The 21,974-nt window shown below is 43.3% G+C and overlaps 1 protein-coding gene across 1 annotated transcript; it reads right to left on the bottom strand.

Annotated features, from left to right (window-relative positions):
• Positions 1-922: 922 nt before the first annotated feature.
• On the bottom strand, positions 923-20,242 carry CAV1 (caveolin 1). Its single transcript, XM_052790199.1, has 3 exons — positions 20,076-20,242; positions 19,082-19,246; positions 923-3,307 (listed from the first exon to the last, which is right to left on the bottom strand). Exons 1-3 carry the CDS (start codon positions 20,103-20,105, stop codon positions 2,966-2,968), a joined length of 537 nt encoding a protein of 178 aa, XP_052646159.1. The 5' UTR covers positions 20,106-20,242; the 3' UTR covers positions 923-2,965.
• Positions 20,243-21,974: the final 1,732 nt, after the last annotated feature.

Here is a 21,974-nt window from a genome sequence, read left to right as displayed (position 1 = left end):
ACATTACAACTTTCCTTTTACCTTTTAAAATATTTTACATTTTCTCACAATTCATAGTCCAATTCAATGTACTATTTGCTACCATTGGACTATTAACTACCATTAAACACACTGTTCTGCTACTGGAAAACATATGACAGACTACCTTAAGCTGGTATCTGCCATTTGAACATTAAAATATGGTTAACAGATTTGTAGGTCAAAATGCAATAGCCTGTTTTGTTGGACTTCAGTGTGCTAGGTTAATGGCGTGACGGGTATTGTGCAATAATTCCATAGAAAAGAACTGTCCTGTCACAAGTTAGGTCCATACGCAGCTGGATAAAAGCTGTCATTCCCCTATTTCCATACATTAAATGCTTAGGCTAATGAGCTTTTATTAGGAACAATCCTGTTTCCACTGGACTCAAAATGAAAGCTTTAAACAATTTTAACGGAAAAGCTATCTGGACAATCCAGATCTGAATTTTGGATGGTCAGTCTTCCACGTAAAATGAACTATAAGCAACTCATTGTATTATGACATTGTTCTGTTTATTTGATATTAAAATAATCTAAACGTAAACATCATTATCCTAATTTGAAATGTTGCAAAACTGCAGAACAAGAAAGCAATGGAATTTGTCATCCTTAAGCATTTAAACAAGCTTAGGCTCCCTATTCAATGCTGTATTCACTAGTTCTACTGCCTACTTATTTAGCAGCAGAAAATATTTACTTGGGAGAAAAATGTAATTTTTTGTTGGGGAGAACCTTCCTGAGTCAGATCCTGAACCACAAATTAAGACTGTTTTGCGCTTTCTTTCTTGAGAAACAAATGACATCACTTTCTGTTTCTTTGTCAAGAAATATTGGGCTTTTCTTCCTAATAAAATGAGATTTATTCACATGACTTTCAAGGAAAAAGAAGTCAGACAGGTGCTACCATTAAACATCTTTTTATTGTAGTCTTTAATGTACATGCAGAATTAAAAAAAGTGTCAGTTATATCTGTAAGCGTATAACAATGTAAATGTCTTGGATCAGCAACGTATTTGGATTAGGGACTAATAACTCTAAGTGAACAGACATCTTTCAGGATATTCAGTTTATATGGTAAATCAAGAAGGTTTTCTTCAGAGTGATTTTCCTCATAAAAAGATAAAATATTTCTTGTTTACAATCTCGCTTGTTTTTAATACTGAAAAAATCTATAATAGTACACTCTCCATTATGTACATAGAAAAACATAAAACTATATCCATACCAGTGTCTGTTTTAAATGCAAACAATAGTAGTTAATAGCTTTGCAATTTTTTTTTTGTGCACCCTCTCCCCTCTTCCCCACCCCCCTGCCCCCCCCATTAAAAAATGCAGCATTTCCTAAAGTTTTCAATGCTTTGGCAGAAATTGAACCGAAGGCACTCCCGTGTTAGGTAAGCAATATGTGAAATATCAGCGCTAAACAAAAAAGCTGTAGGTGTACCAGACAGCTCCATGCTCATCCCAAGGGCCAAATCTTGCACTCTCTGAGGTCAAGAACTGGTTTGCTGGAGATCCCAACTGGAGCAGGCTCAGGCCCCAGCTTGGTTTACAATAAAGCTGATTAGCCTCACAACTATTTTTACAAATGCTTCACGCAAACCGTATGAGGATGCAGAGAGCATCTCTGAACCATATGAGGATGCAGAGAGTGTCTCTGAACACAGTACTGTCACGAGGGCAAAAAGCTCTTGCAGGTCACAGCATCAGAACATGTCGCAAAGGCTTTGCTTTCTAGGCCTTGCACTTTGCAACACGGTAGTTTCACACAACGCCCTCCATTTAAGACTTCCTGATGCTGCAGCTCAGCTAAAAACGAACAAACCAACCCACAAAAGTGAAGTTTCTAAATCATCTCTTGTGATGGATTAGGTTAGACTCAGCAAAGCATCCTGAAAATAATCTGTGTGCTAGTGGCATGCTGACTTCTGCTGATAGGGAAGTTTGGAAAGCTGATAGAAAAGTTTCTCTCAGGGGCAGCTCCTCCTTGGCCTCATGTGGCTTGTGTTTGGCACACCTTCATTTTTCTTGTAACTCAGGGTTATCTCTGGCATACCTGCGATATGTATTTATATGAATACTTTGCAAAAAAAAAGAAGCCTATGAGATAAGCACCTAAATGCTCGCTCAGGGATGTGTCATAAGTCACAGTCAGGAAAACGTTTCCATAATGACCAGTTTTAGTTCTCAACTGCAGTTTGCTTCTGCAATCCTAGCAAAGGTTGAGAAATAACTGGATGCAAACTTCCAAGAGAGAATGAGACAGAAAGGTGCTGACGGAAGCTTTTTATGCACATGAAAAGCTTTCACATGTCAATGTCTCCAACCTGATAAAGTGTTAGATTTTCAGGACATATATTAGTTCAGTAATTTGTTTACTTAACTAATTTCTTCATAGTGCACCATATCTGACCATGACTGTAAATAGCTGCAGTCAACTGACAATCCGATTGAAAAAGAACATTCTGCTAAAACCTGCCAGCTGGTCTCGTTCATTCTGCTGCAATAGCTCTGTGCAATCTGACCACAATAAAATGAATGGCTTTATCGTGTTGGAAAGCATTTTTGTCGTTCTTCAGTATCACTGTGGATTTATCTCACAAGGAATGAAGGGTGAGATAAAAAGGCATCCAACAGCACTTCAGCTTCTGAATTGAACAGCCAGCAAAATGATACGCAGCTGGCATGGAAGAATGGCCATTTAAGGTTAGTTTGAAATGCAGACTGAAGGGGAAAAAAAAGAAAAAAAAAAAGAAACAACTAATCCAGTAAGTATAAACAGTAGAAACAGAAACTGAGCAAGTGATTCTTTGTTTTGGGCCAGTATATCCACCACCAGTTGCTGTATGTTGCTTTGGGAAACACGAAACTGGCACCAAAACACTCCAAACAACACACCCCCCCCACGCCCTTCCTAGACTGATGGCTCTCCTTGAAATGTCCCTCAAATCTCTTTCCGTACTGTGGCTCGGATGCTGCTGAACATTTTGCCTATGGCCTCAAACAGTGGGTCGCAGAACGTGTGGATGCAGATCGAATAGACGCGGCTAATGCACTGGATCTCAATCAGGTAGCTCCTTATGCACGGCACCACCGCCCAGATGTGCAGGAACGACAAAATGGCAAAGTAGATGCCCCAGATGAGAGCCATAGGAATGCCAAAGATTGCTGACAGTAAACGATAAAACCAGTATTTCGTTACAGTGAAGGTGGTAAAACTGGCCTTCCAAATCCCATCAAAGCTGTGTGTTCCCTCTGGCTCAGCAATCACATCTTCAAAATCAATCTGCAGCAAAGAACACAAAGTCAGGTGAGTCAGACGTTTGCATCAAGGGTGGATTCCAGAAACACCTTTCCTGCAGAGCAATGGTCCCCTGTAACAAAACACCGAAGCACATACTTCCTACACCCCAACGTGATTCAACCCATTTTAACACATCATTTAAGGCATGAATCTTCAGTAACTATCTTCTTCCAGTGACTACCAGGGAGCCTCAATGATTAGCTCAAAATTAGACATCTAACTTCTACATGGAGCTATCAACAAAACTGAATATATTTTCCTCACCTCCTACACCCTAAGGGTATGCAGTGCCCTTAGAGTCTACTTAAAGGACGAACCAGGTGAACAGAATCATCATGCTTTCATTGCCTAACTTAACTGTTTCACGTCTTTATGAATGGAATAAATGCAGTCACTACTTTGAGTTTTTACACACCTCAAGCATGTATCAATAAAATGTGTTTTATTTGCCCAAATGTTCCCATCTTTCCTTGTATAGCATTGCTGATTTTGACAGTGAATAAATGGTGAGGCTAGCTATTTGAATATATACTTAGGCATACATAGTTCTTAGTAGACTGAAAAATAAAATGCTGGATTTAGATCTGCATCAGGTGGAGCTCCTCCATAGTCTGAAAGGGTTAGGGAGCTCTTTCATCTTATTAAACATAAGGAGGCTCTTCACATTAGAGCCGTTTTGTTCTAGCCTATCCTGTTTATGTGATAACACTCTGGTCATGAAAGACATGGCCAGGCTAACATATTAATATTTAGAAGGAACACACTCTTCCACATATTTCATACTTTTGATTATTCATAAATAGTTCAAAAAGTCACCTAAGGAAGCAGTGCATTCCAACAGGCATATTTTACCGCTCTCTGTTGAAATACTGAGCTATTCAGGAAACTTAATTGTCATAACATTTCTATTAGAAAATTAACAGAATTGCACTGATGGTTCAGCTCCATGTCACACAAACATGTGTTTGATATAACCCACAATACAGGATATTTAATTTAGTTAGCACAACCAATTGTATAGGTACTGCATTCCGCAGGAAACAGAATATCACACACTATTCCTCTGCAAGAAACTAAATGACCGTTTAAATCAGATGAAAGAAAAAAAGAAATTGCATTCTTGGGACTGGATCCCAAAGTGAGATGATAATGCTGCTGTAAGTGAAGATGTACAGGAGCAGGGTAAGGACGATATGGGCCAGTGGCCTCAGAAACTCGGGCAACAGTACCTTAGCATGCTGGGGGGAGGTGAATATCCATACACTTAGTGTAAGTATTGCTTATACTGTAGGAAAAGGCTCACAATCACTTCTTTTAATCTAAAATATACATAATAATTGAAAGAACTCCTCCCTCTCTCCTGTTGAATCTTCAGTCACCTCCAAACAGATGTTAACCAACAAAGGGAAAAATACTATAAAACCCCTGGACTTTCCAGTTTCTTAAACAAAAAAGGTAATTCCAAAGCAAAACTGCATGGTCTAGGTGCAATTTGCTGGAAGGGCTTGAAAGTCCTTGAGAGGAAATTTCAGGATCAGCTGTGATACCAAGTATCTTGAATGTCTAACATCAAGCTGGCTTAATTCAACATATTACCAGGCCTAAACATCACTCTCTGCCAGTGCTTCTCTCTAGACATCATATAATGCAAACTATAAACCTTCTCTTTATCTGCTACTCTGAACTAGGCTCTGGTGATCTGAAAGTGATCTATGATTCTTTGGGATGGGAATTCATCATCATCATCATCATCACCATCACACCTAAAGGTAACATTTGGGTTGAAATTCTGTCTCCACAGAATCCAATGGCAGACTGCATTGGCGCAGTACCTGAGGAACACACCTCAGTGCTGCGCACTTGTCTGTAAAGGCGTGCAGAGACAAAAGTCTGTCTGGACTTTCTGAAACTGAACAGCATAATTTTAAATACTAGCTACAAAAAGAGAAAATGAAAAGAGAGTTTGAATCACGGTTCTCTTCTGCAATAGTTCTACAGGTATGCAATAACCTCTGCTTCTGTAGGTCATACACATGAATTTTTGGTACAAATCTTAGAAAACAGTTTCCTTGAAATCAGTGTCTAAAGACAGCATAGGAAGTATACTACATTCACTGCTGAGTGAAGACAGGAAATTGGAAATTATTTGGGCTCTGTAATTTCAGTGGGTGCAAGACTGAAGCTCTGGTGGAAATAACTCTAATTCTGGGAAAGGTATTACAGGCAACAATATGCTCTCTATTTTCTTTGTGGGGTTATTTGATATAAAAGTTCATGTTTGGGGACTAAACAACTGACAAAAAATTAGCTTTATGCAGTACATTGGCCATAAAATAATTACATGAATCAGTCATTAAAAGTTAGCTGCAGTCTAGTAAGACAGAGCAAGGAACTTCCCTGGATGTATTGTGATCTTTTTACTGAATGGAACAATCAGATGTCATTGTATCAGTTACGGGATTTTAGGACTGCATCGTGAAAGAAAGAAGAAAAGGTTGTAGATGCATACATGGAGAAGTCAGTAATATCTACAGATGATGGCATCTAATTCTCTTATGTCTATTCCTCCCGCCCCGCCCCCGAAGATGATTTCAAGATCTGTATATTGTTCACTGAAATCAATCTCATTCAACCGAGTACACATGTTGGAAAAATGTATGCCCGAGCATACATTACATATGCCGGAGCAAGTATATTTTCTTTTTGGAATGCACAAGCAAGCATACTTATAGTGTCTGTTTTTGCAGCTATTTAAAAGCAAACTTTTTGTTGTAGCCCATATCCCATGTTAGCTCATTTTCAAAGCAATTGGGTGGTCTTAGCTTCTCATCAATGTTTGCCTTGAAATCAGACAATAAAAGCATGCAGATGATGGCAAACCCCAAGATGATTACAGCAAAAAAAAGTTGCTTCTCAAAAAATGCTACTACATGAAGACTACATGGTTGAGCATAGGCCTCTTATTCTAAAACTTCTGGCAATTTATTGGATGCTTCCCACCAGTTGATGTTGTGATCCTTTGCAGAGCCAGTTTGTGCACACAGCCATCATACAGCAATTCAGTGCATTGAGGGCTATTCAGGGTCATGCCTAAAGTCTTTTTATTCAGTTCAGTTGTGGTGAAGTCTACCTTTTACTTTTTCAACTGGCCGATAAGGGAAATATTAAATCTCAGCAGGAAAGCAAGTTTGCATTGAGCTGCATCAGCCTTTTCATGGTTACATCTTTAATTTAGGTAAGTGGGACCTATTTTTATCAGCAAAGCACACTTTTGGCATGCAAAAAGAAACCATAGGTTAATGTGAATTTCCTAGAACTTTTAAAATAAATCGTAAGACTGGCCCGTAATTTGATTCCTTTCAAAATAATTCGCTATAATGAATGTTTTACTGAAAAATGGAAGCCAGTAAACTCATTGGTTTTTAAATCAAATAGTAAACTTTTTGTAATCAAGATTCTCAGTAACTAACGTTTTTAGCCTGTTGTGCGCTCCAAGATGTCCATGGAGTTAATCCTGGGGAGCTGACAGAAGAATCATGCTGTATAACTTTTCCAGATGGACAGCCCTGTCCTCATTCCAGGAGATGATGCTAATATTAGAACATTTATGATATATCTTTGGCAAGGATTTCCCAGTTCCAGTCATACACAGTTGTCCTAAAAGTACTCAGGAATCAATCTGCCTGTGAGATGATAATAACAATATATTCATGCCACCAACAATTGTCAAGAGGTTACTTGGAGCAATTTCAACACCTCTCGGAATGTTTCTACCAATGTGCAGAAGCTGAATAGATGGCCCTGTAGGAACCACAGCTGATGTCTCACTACCATATCTTTCCCATTTCATTATTCCTCAAGTCTCATGTTCCACGTTGCTCCAGTTTGAATAAGGGAGATACCAAACTGAACTCGAGAGCGAAAAGACAGAAAAACAGCCTGGCAACTCTAAAAACTCTCACCTGAATACAGTGTTAAAATGAAGCTGTTATCTCCCTGAAAGCCATAAGAATGTTATGAAATTACGTACATCTCAAGAGAGTCCAGCTACGACTGGAAGGTGAACCTCTGCGGTGCTGTCCAAACCCAGACTTACCCGCAGCAGTGCACAGTCTAAGTAAAGACAGGCGAGGAGTTGAGGTAATCTGGGCTCTTCTACTTCTCACCTGCTAACAGATCACGTACAGATCCCCTGGCTGGGAAACGCTCTATTTATTTCACTGTTCAGGCAGTACGGATAAGTCCTTACACGGCCGGAATTGAGATATCACCCAGATTCTTCCTGCACCGAACCACTCCCATGAAAGATCCTGTTTTTAACTCATAGGGATCAGACCTCCACAGGCAGGAGGAGGACTGGGTGACTGGATGCATTTTGCCTTGCTATGGATTACATTTACATCACTCGGATTACTCACTCCTCAGTCCCTCCTATTACTCTCCTCCAGTTTTTAGTTCAGTAGCACTCAGTGACGGTTGAGTGCCATCAGGCTGATAACAGGAGTCCAACTGAACTAAGTAAAGTAAAAATAGGACTGACAGCAGAAAGAGAAGTGGCCAGAAATATGACCCTAGGGAAGAAAGACACTCTAATTTCTGGAAATTAATCTAACTGGCTTGCAAGGATAAGATACCTCTTTTAGGGTACTGTTCTCAAGGCCACTTCTGCCAAAGCATCAGGTGCATGTAGATCTGTGAAGATCTCTGTTTTATCTACATCAAAGGCATGTTTAGGTTAGGCACAGGTGTTGTTCAGTAGATTGCATGGTCAGCATGCTGTTTGTTCCTCCAGAGCTGTCAGGGTGTGCTGTGAAATCACATTGAGTTATTGCCAAGCTAATGAAAATACAGGCACGTTCACTTGCAACAAGGAGAGAAGTAAAGGAAATGTGTTTTGACCCTCTAAAGGATGCTAATAAATCGCTACGGCCTTCTGTTTCAGCCAAAGCTATTAAACACTGTCAACTCCTGTTCCATGCCTACAATACACTTCCTGACTTCAGCTATTCTTTGTTTCCTACTATTCAGTTTGGTAAAGCTCTTTTTTACATTGCTTGAAGCTTTTGTCTGATTCTACTGTGAGAATTACCACAGCTTCTTTTGCTCTGCATATGTTTATTAAACTTTTACCAGGAAATTAAGGAACCTGCTTTGATTCGAAAAGGCATTTATTTACAAGAAAGGGAAATGGTATAGGGAATTTGTCGTCTTTTTTGCAAGTCTGTTTAAAGAAAAAAACTATTTATTAAAAAAGCTTAGCAGTGTAAGATTACTGGTTTTTTCTAAAAAAACCCCAGCTGACTCAAGAATATATGCCTTATATATGAAAATAGGTGACCTGTTGACCCTGCCACTTTAGTCCCTATGTATCAAAACATGGCAGGCTGGAAAGCTGTGTTAAATGCCAATCTCAAATTGCCTATTTACCAGTTGTGCTTCTCTGCAAAAGTTTGTTCTTTGAGGTACGTAATATCCATTACATTGGAAAATTTACTGTGCTGGGTCAATCAAAAAAAAAAATTATTAAGACCATCAGCATTTTATGGGGGCTTTGACCAGCATTTTATGGGGGTTTTGACCTAATCTACATTTCTGTGATTGTAACTATAATTATTCAAATCTTTGTGTGTGGTAGCTGTGTGCTGTTACTGTGCTCACAGCGTGCAGTTTGCATTGACAAGCACCAGCACTACTCCACTGAGGAGGAACCCAAACAAACGGTGAGGATGTGTACATTTCTGAGTGCCATCAGTATCTTTTGGAGTCAGTGAAAGGATGCTCAGATCCTTACTGGACCTCTCTTGATTGATCACTAATATCTCCAATCAGGCAAACCACCTAAATATGCACACAACCTGAAAAATGTGAACTGCCCCACTGATGTCAATGTGCTTACACACTCTGCCAGACCAGGGCTATAGTCAAGTCTGAATGTATATCTATACAAGAAAGAGTCACAAGCTAGTTTTCTTTACATTTTTAGCACAGAGTATGGAAACTGTCTTTACTGCTTACCCTGTGCTGTTTTTCAACTGGTTTTTCCATGATGCCAAGACTGTAAGTATAATACTGTTCCACCATATTATAATGTGTCCCTGTAAGACTTGAAACAGACATATAGAAAAAAACAGATATGATCTTTTTTTCTCTTGTGATAAATGCAATGTCTAAAATTTCCCAATGCATTCAATGCCCTTTAAAGAAAAATTCAACAGAAGAAAATGTATAAAGGATCACAAAATGACAAGCCATTCTATGGCACAAGTCACATTTGGGAGGTGACGTTCAGGACAGGTGCAGCACTACTAACTTTGGAGAAGGCTGTGGTGTGTGTTAAGAAAAATAAGAAAATGCATGAGCATATGAGATCATTATTAGTTTTTGTACTTCCACATACTATTTGGAACTTCAAAATTTCCAGTTACGGTGCTTGGAGAACAAAGGCATCACAGCAGCAGAAAAAAAATTAAGCAATAAGCTCACAACCATTCTGTTAAATCAATGATACCAGCTAAACATCTAAATGATTCCTTGACCCTTTGAAATATCATGTTTCCACATCTGCTGATGCTTGTCTTCCGGACCACTGCCACAGTTTATCAGAAAATGGTGAAAAAGCTTATAAGGTTGTTTCTACTGAATTCGAGGGAAAGAGCATGGGAGGTGTTGGGTCTTCTAGGAGTCTCCTTAGCTCTTCTCCCTTCCCTCACATCCCAGGCACCAGGAGACTCATTCACCCTTTTAAGAGCACTGTGTAATCTCCACCTGGCAAATGTTTACCTGCAGTTGTGTAGAGAAGCTGGTACTTTGTTCCTGAAACATAGAGCTTCATGATGCCTGGATGTTCTACTTCCTCACTAATCATTGTTTTCAACAGCAAACATTAGGCACTGTCAGGTGTGTAGTAAAGGCAAAACTCATCCTATTCCAGAGTATTTGTATCAGCCTCAGGCTACAGCACGGGTGACTACAAAACGTGAACATCCAGCAGTGTTCAGAGATGGGATAAGTTCAGTCACAAGACAGTAAATCACCTTTACTATCAGTATGGTGGCAAGCATCTAACAAGGGAACCCCAAGAGTCCCTCCAGGCTGGGGTGCAGCAAGATTAGCCTCTGCCTGTCAACCTTGATCTCTGTCTTCAGAGCACACTGCTTTTCTGGATACTGGCCAGATCAGTCCTTCGCACAAAAAAAGAGGTGCCATGAGCACAAATGGCTAGGACCATAGTTTCTGTGTAAGGCTGGTTAAGCGCAGAAAAATGACAAGTGAATGAAACCCTAAACAAGCAAGTGGAACTGTTCCACCACAGTTACTTGTTCAAACTGACCAATGAATTTGCCTTACATTCCCTGTATCCCTGTGCCTGCTTTCCATAATATGGCAAGAAAAGTGTTCTGCTGGCAGATCTCTTGATGGAAATAGTGAATCTTTCCTGAGTACCATAGAGCATGCCAGAAAAGCAAACAATGCTTTAACAAATAAGGATATTCATGTTGGAAAGTAGAGTTGAAGGACTACACTCTTCTAGCCAGAGAAGAAAACCAGTCCGGTCAGGAGTGACCCCTACTGCACATGTAACAAATACTCAAATGGATTATGAAAAATTTTAAATAATTCCATGACTTAGAAAAAGGTCGTGACTGCAGATCACCATTTCACAAACTGAAAATCAATGAAAACAGCCAAAAAATAATTTGCTTCTAATGACTGAAAGAAAAACCTCCCGCTCCCTGCCCATGCTGAATTACTGATTGCATACCAGAAAAGCCCCGGTGATGGGCTTTGTTTTATCAGATGGGCAGGCTCATCAAAATCTGCGGAAGTACTCGTGAGAAAAATGCGACTGATGCCAATGGGTCAGCACTGTAGCAACCAGCCATTCTCCAGAGATCTCTTCCTGAAGCACTTGCCCGTCCTGTCTCAATATAGTCCAGCAGAAGGAAAGACTAGCAGCTTCAAGGAGACATCTGCACTCCTCCAAAACACAGCAAAACTTCCTGTGCAGGTGGGGATATCATGTCAGCCAGTTCCTTGGAAAATATGTTGGTGTTGTCGGAGTAAGCAGTCAGAAAATAAAATGGCTATTTTCCTCCCTGGAAACTGGGCTGCTGGGAGGTTATTGCAGTTTTCCCAGAGAGAAATTCTTAAGAAGCTTTCTTCATTTTATCATTTGTTTCTTGTTCCACAGTTCCTTGTTTGATACACCTATTTTAGCAGAGAACTTTGATATGTCTGTGTGTGTGTACATCCACATATGTCTGTCCATCTGTATGCTGGTATAGAGGTATATTCATCAACATGAACACCGGGGTGAAGTGTTGACTCCACTAAAGATAATGCGAATTCTTTTATTGATTCCAGTGCAGTCTGGAGTTAACCAGAATCCAGAAACATTAATAAAAGTAAAGCTATTCTGTAAACAGATTTTATACTATATTTTTATATTATACTTTATTTTATACATATAATATAAAATATGATATATTATATTTACATTATATTATTATATTGCCCTCAATGCAGGTTTACAGACCTGCTGTTAAGGTAATAAACTGCTATTAAGTATAACTTTTTAGAACTTGCTCTAGCTTCATCCCTCCTAAATTTCAGCACTAATGGAAAATGGAAATATAGTGACCTTAGACTCTTTAGTAGTGCCTGGAGAGAGACAGGCACCTTTGAAGGGTGTTGCAGATCTGAAACCCACTTTTTTCTCTTTATCATTTGTTAAGGGAGCCTAAGGAGAGGAGACTCTTCACTAGGTATACTGCCCACAAATGCATTCCTGTTACCTGCTGCAATACTTTTTAGGAAATCAGTATAACTTGTTCTCACCTTTTCCGTCATTTCTACCTGAATACATTTATTGCTGACAGCGAGTGTGCAATGATGCCCAGCTGCCTCTCTGTTCCTTTAAAAAAAATTTGCCTCTGCATTTCTCCTGTTAGAAGGTTGTCTTTCGTATGGAAGATCTTAAGTTACTGATCCTTAAACATGAGGTAAATATTTCTTTAGTATTTCATAAAAATCAAGATATCATTAGTCTACAGTTCTGGTCTTGTCATAAACTGCACTAGAACAGAGATATGTGAATTTGGACTTCATAAAACAACAGCAGACTTTACAGCTAAGGTCTACAGGAGATATTAACCCGATCTTGAGGGAAAACTGACTTTTTTTTGTAGCATTTGTTTGAATTCTGACAAGGGATTTCAAAGTTGACAGAGGAAGTGTTGCAATCCGTCTGTAAGACTCCCTTAGGCTTTTTTGGAACTCTGAGAATAAGTTCAGCACAGCAGGAATTTGGACAGGGAATGTGACGCTTTCACCTTCAGCTGTGAGAGCATCTTCTCACTTCTTATCTACAAAGTTGAATTTATCAGTTCTCATTTATTTGAAAATAAAGTACATGGGCTAGATAAATAGAAGTCTACAGACAAACCTCATCCTTGTATAGCCCCACTAACATCTATAGCACAGCTCCTTGACTATCTTGAATAAAATTGGGTGCAAGTTTTATCAATTAATATGCTCATTAGAGGGGGGATAGTGGTACTGAAACTATTTGTCCTTTTGAATGCTAATCTGATGACATAATTTCTGACAAGAATGATGTTGCATTAAATTCAAAGTTTGTTTTGAAACTTTCAAAAGACTTTTTCATAAGAAATCTGCCAGAAAAATATAAAGCGACTAACAGAGTAAAACCTGCCTCCCCAGTAAATCAAATAAAATTAAATGGCACAACTTCTCTTTCATTTTCAAAATAACAAATCCTTTTTAGACCAAGATGGTTTTTATTACTGTCGTTTGTCTGGAAAAGAAAAGAGAGATGGTGGTTCTGGATCAAAATGCTCAAAAATCAATTGCTGATGTAGATTTCATCCTGCTGTCTGTTTATTACAAGGGTATTTGAGAGCTGTGGGAAAGACAAACTTATCTTAGTTTAGAACTGTTTCTCTCTTCAGTTTTCCAGAGATCACAAGTTTTACAGAGTCATCCAAGTTCATTTGTATTTTCTTCTCTCTGTTGCCTAAAATACAACAAAGAACAACTTCTCACTGGGGACCTCATGGGCAGACCACTCTACTATACACATTTATCACTCTTCCCCCGGGGAGTTTTGGATTTCAATAATTTTTTTTTGTTTTAGACATCTATACTCTCTGCAACAGAAGATGGTCTTTCTATCCATATAGTGGGCTAAAAAATCTAAAATTAATTCAAACTGTTCTTAAAATTTTCTAGCGTATAATCTGAATTCTGTTGAATTTATCAGAAATGAAAAGTATTTGTCTCCTCTGAATCTGAGATAGTGACCAATAAATTCTAACAGAAGGAACATCCATGCTGAATCGTTGGCTTAGTCCCCATGGCCATCAAATGAACATTTTCCTATGGAGTTATGAGTCATGTTCATCATGCTAAGCAAGAAGGCAGTGCATAAGGCTTTAATAATACTATGAGCTTAAACGCAAACACATTTTTTTGAGAAAGAATCTTTCGTTAGAACAGATGCCATTATTATCTGTAATCTTACAGACATTCAGAAATTCCATGTCTGGGAACTCCTAATTAATGTGCAAGAAAACTGTTTTTCAGAGCACTGAAAACTTGCTCAGTCCTTGCATAAACTGGTATTCGTAATGGCTTGAGTTTCTAATCTTTCACTCCTGGACTAGCCTTGGAAGAAATATTTGAAACAGAATTGTATCATGTGGGCAGCCAAAGTCAAACGTTTGAATAGTCTTGCATTTTTAAATCTAAACCCCACAGCTGGACATTAATATGACACAAAGTTTCAGAATCATTTTATTTAAACGCAGTTATGGAAAAATAAGTTTTCGCGTCTAAGCTACATGTATTGTCAATGGAGAGAAGTGCCCTTTGAGAGCACCGCTCGTCCCCTCCTGCGGTTAGGCCTAAATTCTGGGATGTGAATCTGCCTCCAGAGGCATCTAACTTCCATCACCGCCGACAGCAAGAGCCCAGGCGACAAGCTTGGATTAGAACATACACACACACTCTTACATTTATATAGTTGTATATTTATAAATTAATATATTCTCTATATAATTATATATTATTTACATATTTATATATTTATATTGATGCATTTAAACTTATATATGTATCTATTTTCTCAGGACTTTTAATGATATCTGAAAACAAAGAAAGGGGGTCTGCATTAAATTTCACTCAATTCCCTGTTTCAGAAAAAGCACCTGACTGAGCTCTGCTTTTCTCTCATTTTACCATGTTGAAGAGCAGAACTCAGCTCCCCCCAGGCTGACGCCTGCTGTCACATCAGAGTGACAGCTCTCAAGGCCTCAGCCCTCCCATCCGAAAAGAGCAGAGGACGAGTCCTGCCTTCCTTCCAGGAGGTTCTCAGGTGGGGAGGGGGGAAGCGCTCTGCCTAGTCATCTCTCTGAGCATCTTACGCTGTGCTCCGCGCAACGGGGAGGGACTGTAATTGTGAAGGATTAAATAAAACGGCAAACTGCTTTTTTAAAAAACTCTCTTTTTAGCAGAAAGCAGCAGAAATTGTAAATGGCTTTAAAATGGCTGAGTAATACTTTCCTCCCTAATGCCTACATAAGGTTGTTATGGTATTTGTCAACATCTAACTAAAAATTCCAGACTTTTCCTTGCAGTGAGCTGAATTGCCCTTAACTGCATTAGCTTTAAGTGGAAGGCACAAATACATAACTGTTTAAACCTTGGTACAAAAGCTCTGCATCCTTACATCTGCAGCCAAGTACTGGAATTTTTTTCCAGAGAGAAAAGGACTCTTACGCAACAAACAGCAGATAGACACCACTTGTTTAAAACAAAATAATAATTATGTTCTGGATGGTAGACCAGGCACAGGCCCTTCCTCCTGGCATACCACCATAGGAAAAAGCTGTGATCTGGCTGCAGATGTGACTGCACGTTTGGTCCTCACCAGTCCCAAAGGAGTAGACTTTGCAGGGTTGGCTGCAAGATCCATCCCCATCCTGAGCAAGGAGCGAGGAAGTACCGAAGAAGCACAAGCTGCAAGAGAACTGGCTCCCTCCTCTGCTTCTTCCAAATTCAGTAAACTTAGTGCAGACTTGACCACAGATACTTTGAGAAATTTTGAACTCCAAAGAGTTGGCAGGCTGTAATTTAAGCCATCCTCTGGAAAACACCAATATTGGGTTGGGAAACAGGAAGAGCAAAGGCTGAACTTCAGGCACCTTCACGTGAGTCCTGGGTCATCGGGGAATGAATGAGAGAAAAAAACCCATCAGCTGTCTATCCTGTCTGTTGCGTCTCATCACACATAAATAAAACCTGTGGGACACAAGTCCAAGAGTAGAATTGTCCAGTGAAGGACATACGATATAGATACAACTGTGAGGCAAAATAGCTGTATAATCATCAGCGTGACTCCTGGAGAGCTCCCAGGTGCACAGAGGCTGTTTCTCCCTCGCTGGATTCCCTCCTTGCCCTCTGCGTGACTAGCCAACTGCACAAGCCAGCTCCTCAAGGAATGGGACCACTGTTGCACGTTCTCCCCCTGCCGAGGTGACGCACGAGGGAAGTCCTATGAGGAAGAAACTCCTTCCTTTCCGCTCCCCGCTGAAGGAATTAGAACAGGAGGGAAATTCTGGTGATTTTACTAGATCGTGCTTCCTCCAGCACAGAGCTGCCAATTCTGTTGCCTGCAGACCTCAGGTTCGGTAAGGCCTCATTTCCATCCCTCTCTGAACAGAAATCCAGTCATTCATGCCACTTTTCTGGAAACCTCCCAGCACTTATCTTCTGCTTGGAAGCTAATTTGAAGAGAAACCATAAGCAAAATCAAGGTCACCAAGAACATCTTTGGTAAAAAGCTGCTCCATGTGTCTAGTTTTTATAAAAGGGTCTTGACCGGGTCCCTCCTTCTTGCCTGGATCCCTACCCTACTGCTGTCTGCACCATGTATCATCTGCTGCAGAGGAAGCTGTTGCAGATGCTTTGTGTTGCACATCAAGGGAACATGTCTCCTGCTTCTCACAAGCAAGGGTTATTTTTAAAATGTGCTATGGGAAGTATTTGAATGCAGACAACACTGAGGCCTTTTAGAGAGCTGCTTACAGAGCAGATTCCTCGTTCTCTGTCTAATCATTTCTATTTCATGGCTGACTGATTTGTCCCCAGTTTCCATGCTATTGTGCCTCATAGTCAAGTGGCAAGAAATGCATTAAATGCTGGGTAAAAAGCAGAAGGTTCTGAATCTAGAAAAATGCAATGGCTTTAAACAAAATTGAGCTTAGCCTGAACCATACTTCTGGCTTTACAACACTCCCGAACATTTTTTTTCTCTGACTTTCAGTACCCGACTGAGACTGGGGACTCCTTCTGTTACACAAGTGTATTTTTTACACTCTGCCTGGATGAGTTACAGCTGAAGTAAGAAAGGCAGATGCATGACAGAAGGGGACCACAGACTGATGGCTAAGGCAGGAACTGAATCTGTGTATCTTTGCCCCAATCCAAGCCTGTCCCCTAGGTACTGGATCTGAACTTTATTGCTATGTCTAAGAGGCTGAACCTGAAAGCAGTGTCCAAATAAACTCAAATTGTGGCAAAATTACTCTCTCCACTTTTCAGGTTGGACCTATCCATGAAATACTTATAAAAATCAAAGTAATTCTTCTTTGTCCTTGTAACAAGACAGAAAAACGTTGCTTTACAGTGGCCACATTTTTTACAAATACTGCCATTTTTATGATGCAAAATGGATCCTGTCTGGTTAACATCAAATTCATTTTGGTACATTCCTGTGTCTTGATGTGACTATGTGCACTACCAGGAGGTCGCTTGCTGACACAGAGGCGGTAGCGGTATTCTGGCTGTTTGCTGGTTTTCAATGAATGTGTTGGTCCATGATTATTTCAAAAGGACAAACTGAGAAGCTTGTTTTTTCCATTCCTATAATTCTTATTTTTCAACTTTCTTTTAGATGATTGGACATAACAAACTTTCTTAATCATTGCCCCTGTGGGAGGGAGGGAGGGCAGGATGGGCTTTGTACACTTCAGTTCCTTTTAAGTCCGTTAGGAGTTTTTTCCGTCAGTGGTCTCCCTCTTTTCCCAGCAGGATCTTTCTTTCCCTAGTTAAGTTTGTGGACACCCGGATTCTGACTTGCTTGGGGGCTATGACTCATCCTCAGAAGGTTTGGTTGCTTTGGGGACTTCTTCTGTTGATGTACGCAATAAACCATGATGCAGTCTCATTCTTCAGCTCTTGCATTCCCTGTCTACTCAGCTACTCCTCCGTGGGTAAAAGAAAAAAGAATTGCTCTCTCCTTTTTCAAATCAACCATTTTAATGGAAGTTTTGTACCATTAGGTACACAGATCCTCTTTTCTAAACAAATAAAAACTTTATGCCTTTTCTTTCTAGATCCCAAAGCTGACAACGGCTCCTCCTCCTCAGCCTGCTCTGAGGGATAATTCTCAACGTTGATCCAGCACGATGGCTAGTCATATTCAGCACCTTCAAATTGTGTTGAAGTCAGTGGAATTTGAGGTTACTCAGGACCTGGCTATATTATCTGCACATAGCATGAATCATTTTACTGACATACATTCAGGAACCAGAGTCCAACCTTTTTATTCTCTGGAAACAATGCAGTATTTCTCTTTTTCAATAACGGGTCTTCCTGACCAACAAACACAGTGAGCTGCACACACTCTGACTCTGCTGGACCCTAAGTAAGGCAGTTAGTGGCTTAGTCACCCACTACGACTGGGCAACTCCCGTTTTTCCTAGGTTCTGACAAGCCCAGATGACAGCATCCTCAGTTTTCACACGCATAGTATAAAACTTGTCTGCTAAAAGAAGAGTCAGCTCTATGATTTTTCTGACCAGAGTGACTTCAAGCAAGAATATCCATTCACCCTGACTTGTCAAAACAGCCAAACTCTGATTTAAAAACACAAACAAACAAACAAACAAAATCTAGACAACGGCACAGTTAGATTTTGCTTAGCTTCTTTCCATTTATCATTGCTTGAGGGAAGGAAAACAAAACAAAACGAGGACCCAACTCCAAACGACCACCCGGACCTCTGATTTTGCACCCACTCGGCTTAGGGAGGGTGATGTGTCCCGCAGGCCATGCCCAGCAGCGCAGCTAGCTCAGGCTGCGCTGGGCTGGTGCCACCTCCCTGCCCTGCCTCTCTATACGTGCCCGAGGGAAGGAAAATCCCTCTGCCGGTGTTACATAAGGTCACGCAATTTATTTTATTTTTTTTCTCCCCCCCCCCCCCCCCCCCCCGCTCCCCCGCTCCCGGGCGGGTCGTCCCGGCTGCAGAGCTGTCCTGCCGGGGCACCCAGCCGCAGCAGCCCCTCGCCGGGGCTTCCCTTTCCCCGGGGGGGCCTGCCGCCAGCCCCAGCCCCGGCGGGACGCGGCCCCGCAGTGCCCCGGCCCGGTGCGCTCTCTCCGGGGAGAGCCCGGGGGGGGAGGACGGAGCCCCGCCGCGCTGCAGCGCGACCCGCTTCTGCAAGGAGCTCCAGCGGGCTGCCCGCCCCTCTCCTGCACGCTCTCCTTTTTGTTTAAAAAGGAAAAAAAACCCCAAACCCAAAAGGTCACTAAATTACGAACACCCCCCTGGCCCTTTCCCTCCTGCAGCAGGTGGAGGGAAGCGGTTCGCTGTCGTCCAGCAGTGCCCACGTAGAGGACAGGCAGCTGCCCGGCACTGTCCTCCCCCCTCGCCCCGTCCCGCCTCGGCCCCCTCACCTTGACCACGTCGTCGTTGAGGTGCTTGGGGTCTCGGTTGACCAGGTCGATCTCTTTGGTGTGCACGTCGCGCACCGCCTTTTCGCTCAGCTCATCTGCCATCATCTTGTTGTTGGGCTTGTAGATGTTGCCCTGCTCCCTGATGGGCGCCGTGTACAGAAAGCCCTGCCGAGAGGGAGAGCGGGCGGGAGGGGAGAGCCGAGCCGAGCCGAGCCGAGTTGGGCAGGGCAGGGCAGGGCAGGGCAGGGCAGGGGGAGGCGACCCCGGGTCCCGCGGGGTGCGCGGAGCGGCGGGAGCCTCGCTGAGGGGGGCGGCTCTCGCCCCGGCTATTTAACGGCGGCCGCGGGGCTCACACCACACCCCCGCGGTACCGGGCACGGCACTGGCTCCCGCTGCCGCTCCCGCCGCCAGGCGTCCCCGGTCCCGTCCCCGGCCCCGCACCGCCCGCGCCCGGCCCCGCTCCCCGCCGCCTTGCCCCAGGGCGGAGCGCGGCCGCCCCTAAGCGGGGAGGGCGCAGCCGCCTTGCCCCCCGCGGGCAGCGTCCGGGGCTCCCCACACCGCCCTCCCCAGGCGGACCAGGGCGCGGAGCCCTCGCCGCACTGCCCTGGCTATACCGCCCTGCCCGCGCGGCCGTCACCGCGCCCCCTTCGCCCCGGCGCCCTCCGTATACCGCCCTCACCCAACGGTCCCCAGCGCCCGGCTGCACAGGACGAGTCCCCGTCGTCCCCCCTCCCCGGGTCCCCCCTGCCCCGCTGCAGAGGACGAGGTCGTGTGTCCCCCCCCCCCCCCGCGGGTCCCCCCTGCCCCGCTGTCCCTGCCCGCAGGTGCCCGGTTGGGCGCCGGCCGCGGGGGTCCGCCGCCGAGCTGCACCCCCCCGCCCCTCCCCTCGGTCCCGCTCCCCCCGGGGAGCTGGGACACGCGGACACACGGAGCCGCTGCAGGTACTCGGCGCCGGGGCAGGCAGCGTCCCGGCTCCGTCCCCCGGCGGTCCTACCTCCGAGTCCACGTATTTGGTCCCGGACATGCTGGCCCGGGCTGGCTGGCGGCTCTGCCGCGGAGTTTCTGCGCGCTGTCACTTGTAGGACCGGAGGCAGGAGGATCCCGCTCCGCGGAGCGGCCGGCCGCGGGGAGGTAGCTGCGAGGGAGACGGCTGGCCGCCGACCAGGGGCTGCTCCCTGCCTCCGGCTGCGGTGGATGACAAGCCGCCGGGTAGCAGGGCCCGGCATATCGCAAGGCGGCCGGGAGCCGCCGGGGGTGGGAGGGGAAAGCGGCCCTGCCCCGGCAACCTGGAAGCGGGCGGACCCGGTCCCTGATGCTCGGGCCACGCCGCGCGGGGACAGGGACACGAGAGGGACGGCGACAGGGTCCCCTCCGCGCCGCCCTCCCTCCCTCCCTCGGCCGCCCGACCGCGACCCCCGGCAGCAGCGGCGGGCGCGGGGCTGGGGGGGGGGGGGCAAGGAAGCAATGAGGAGATGGAAAACTTCAGTTGTGTTTCACGAGCAAGGCGTTTGTAGCCCCCCCCCGCCACCCCCCCGGCATTGACAATGGTTTACACACAGTTATTGCTGCCCCAGGAACAATTGTGGAAACTTGGACATCCTTGGGATGAGGAAAAAGAGATTTTCTCAACTGGTTCAGTTCAAAACTACGCAAATATTTAACAGTCCTGCACTTTAAGCAGTGCTATATTTTTCCCGGGAGGAGACTGACCCATGCATGTCTGCCATGCGTATTAACCGCTGGGATTTACTTTTAAAGAGGAATGGTGGGACACTGACATTTTGCCATGCTCTATTCTCGAGGTCTTTTGTAAGCTCAGGGGCATACGCTGGCATAAAAAGCTGCAAGGATTCGTCGCTGTGTTCAAGATTGTTCAGGTTAGGGTTGCAATGGCACTATACATCTATAAACTGTAAGTTATATTTTGCCCCCCCCCCCTTTTTTTTTTTTTGTTGTTTGCAGACATCAGTTTTCTGTTAGGAAATCAGACCACAGTGAAAGGTTTATAACATTAACAGAAAAAATAGTGACCTTAGTGTTATGCCATTTAGCACAGAATTGCAGCAACAGAAGTAGAAAATTCTTAACTGCAGTATATTTAGCTTTGGCAATTCAACAGGGAAATGACCTCGAAAAAGCCACGGGCTAAGAGGGATGTAGGCTCCACAGATGTAAATAACTGTACCTGTTGAAAATGCGGTCCACGTGGACATGTATTACTGATACGGTCATCAGTTAGCAGTGAGCTTTCTTTAAGAGTTTATATTGCTCATAAACTCTGGAACAAATGCTTTGGATGGATGTTTTCCAACTTTCCGAGTTACTTGTAATTTTTAAAAGTAACTTTTTTATTGATGCAATAATTCACTTAGGCCATCATTAAAACATCTTCGGCTGTCCAAGCATTTGAATGTGTGCATAGGGTCAAACGGGTGGACTGAAGGACCCATCTGAAAAAAGCCCACAAGACAGTTCTTTCCTTTTATACCTAGGAAAGTTTTTCAATTTGTCAAAGTCCTGCACATAAATCAGAAGATTTTGACCCATCATTCAGTATTACTGCATATCTCAAGGATGACTAAAAGAAAGAGATGTATTTGTTAATTTAAAATGATGAATCGGTCCTGGAATGGTTTCTGCAAAACCACAGCCCCCTTTAAAGGAAATTTCTGAATCACACAACACTACTGCAGCTAGAAGAATATTGGACGCTGGCAGAATTTATAAACTTTATGAGATGAATGCCAGAATGGGCTGCGTACAAACTGAAATGGACCATCACATCTAATGAACTTTAGAAGTGCTCGCTTGAGCTTAAATACCAAGAAGACAGCCTACAGAGAAATTGGCATGGGTACTGCCAAGTTGTAAGGGCGAGGAAGTTCCATGTACA

Source organism: Harpia harpyja, chromosome 6 (assembly GCF_026419915.1).
Source record: "Harpia harpyja isolate bHarHar1 chromosome 6, bHarHar1 primary haplotype, whole genome shotgun sequence".
Taxonomy (NCBI): Eukaryota; Metazoa; Chordata; class Aves; order Accipitriformes; family Accipitridae; genus Harpia; species Harpia harpyja.
The sequence above is the reverse complement of the archived record's forward strand: the minus strand, read 5'-3'. Positions and strand labels throughout refer to the sequence as shown.

Bases quoted from the DNA above. Each gene is read 5' to 3' on its own strand.
- CAV1 (XM_052790199.1), bottom strand. From the start codon at position 20,105: ATGTCCGGGACCAAATACGTGGACTCGGAG. The intron at 19,247-20,075 runs GTAGGACCGCCG...CCCTCTCGGCAG, and splicing joins CCAAATACGTGGACTCGGAG to GGCTTTCTGTACACGGCGCC. The intron at 3,308-19,081 runs GTGAGGGGGCCG...TCTTTGCTGCAG, and splicing joins TCAACGACGACGTGGTCAAG to ATTGATTTTGAAGATGTGAT.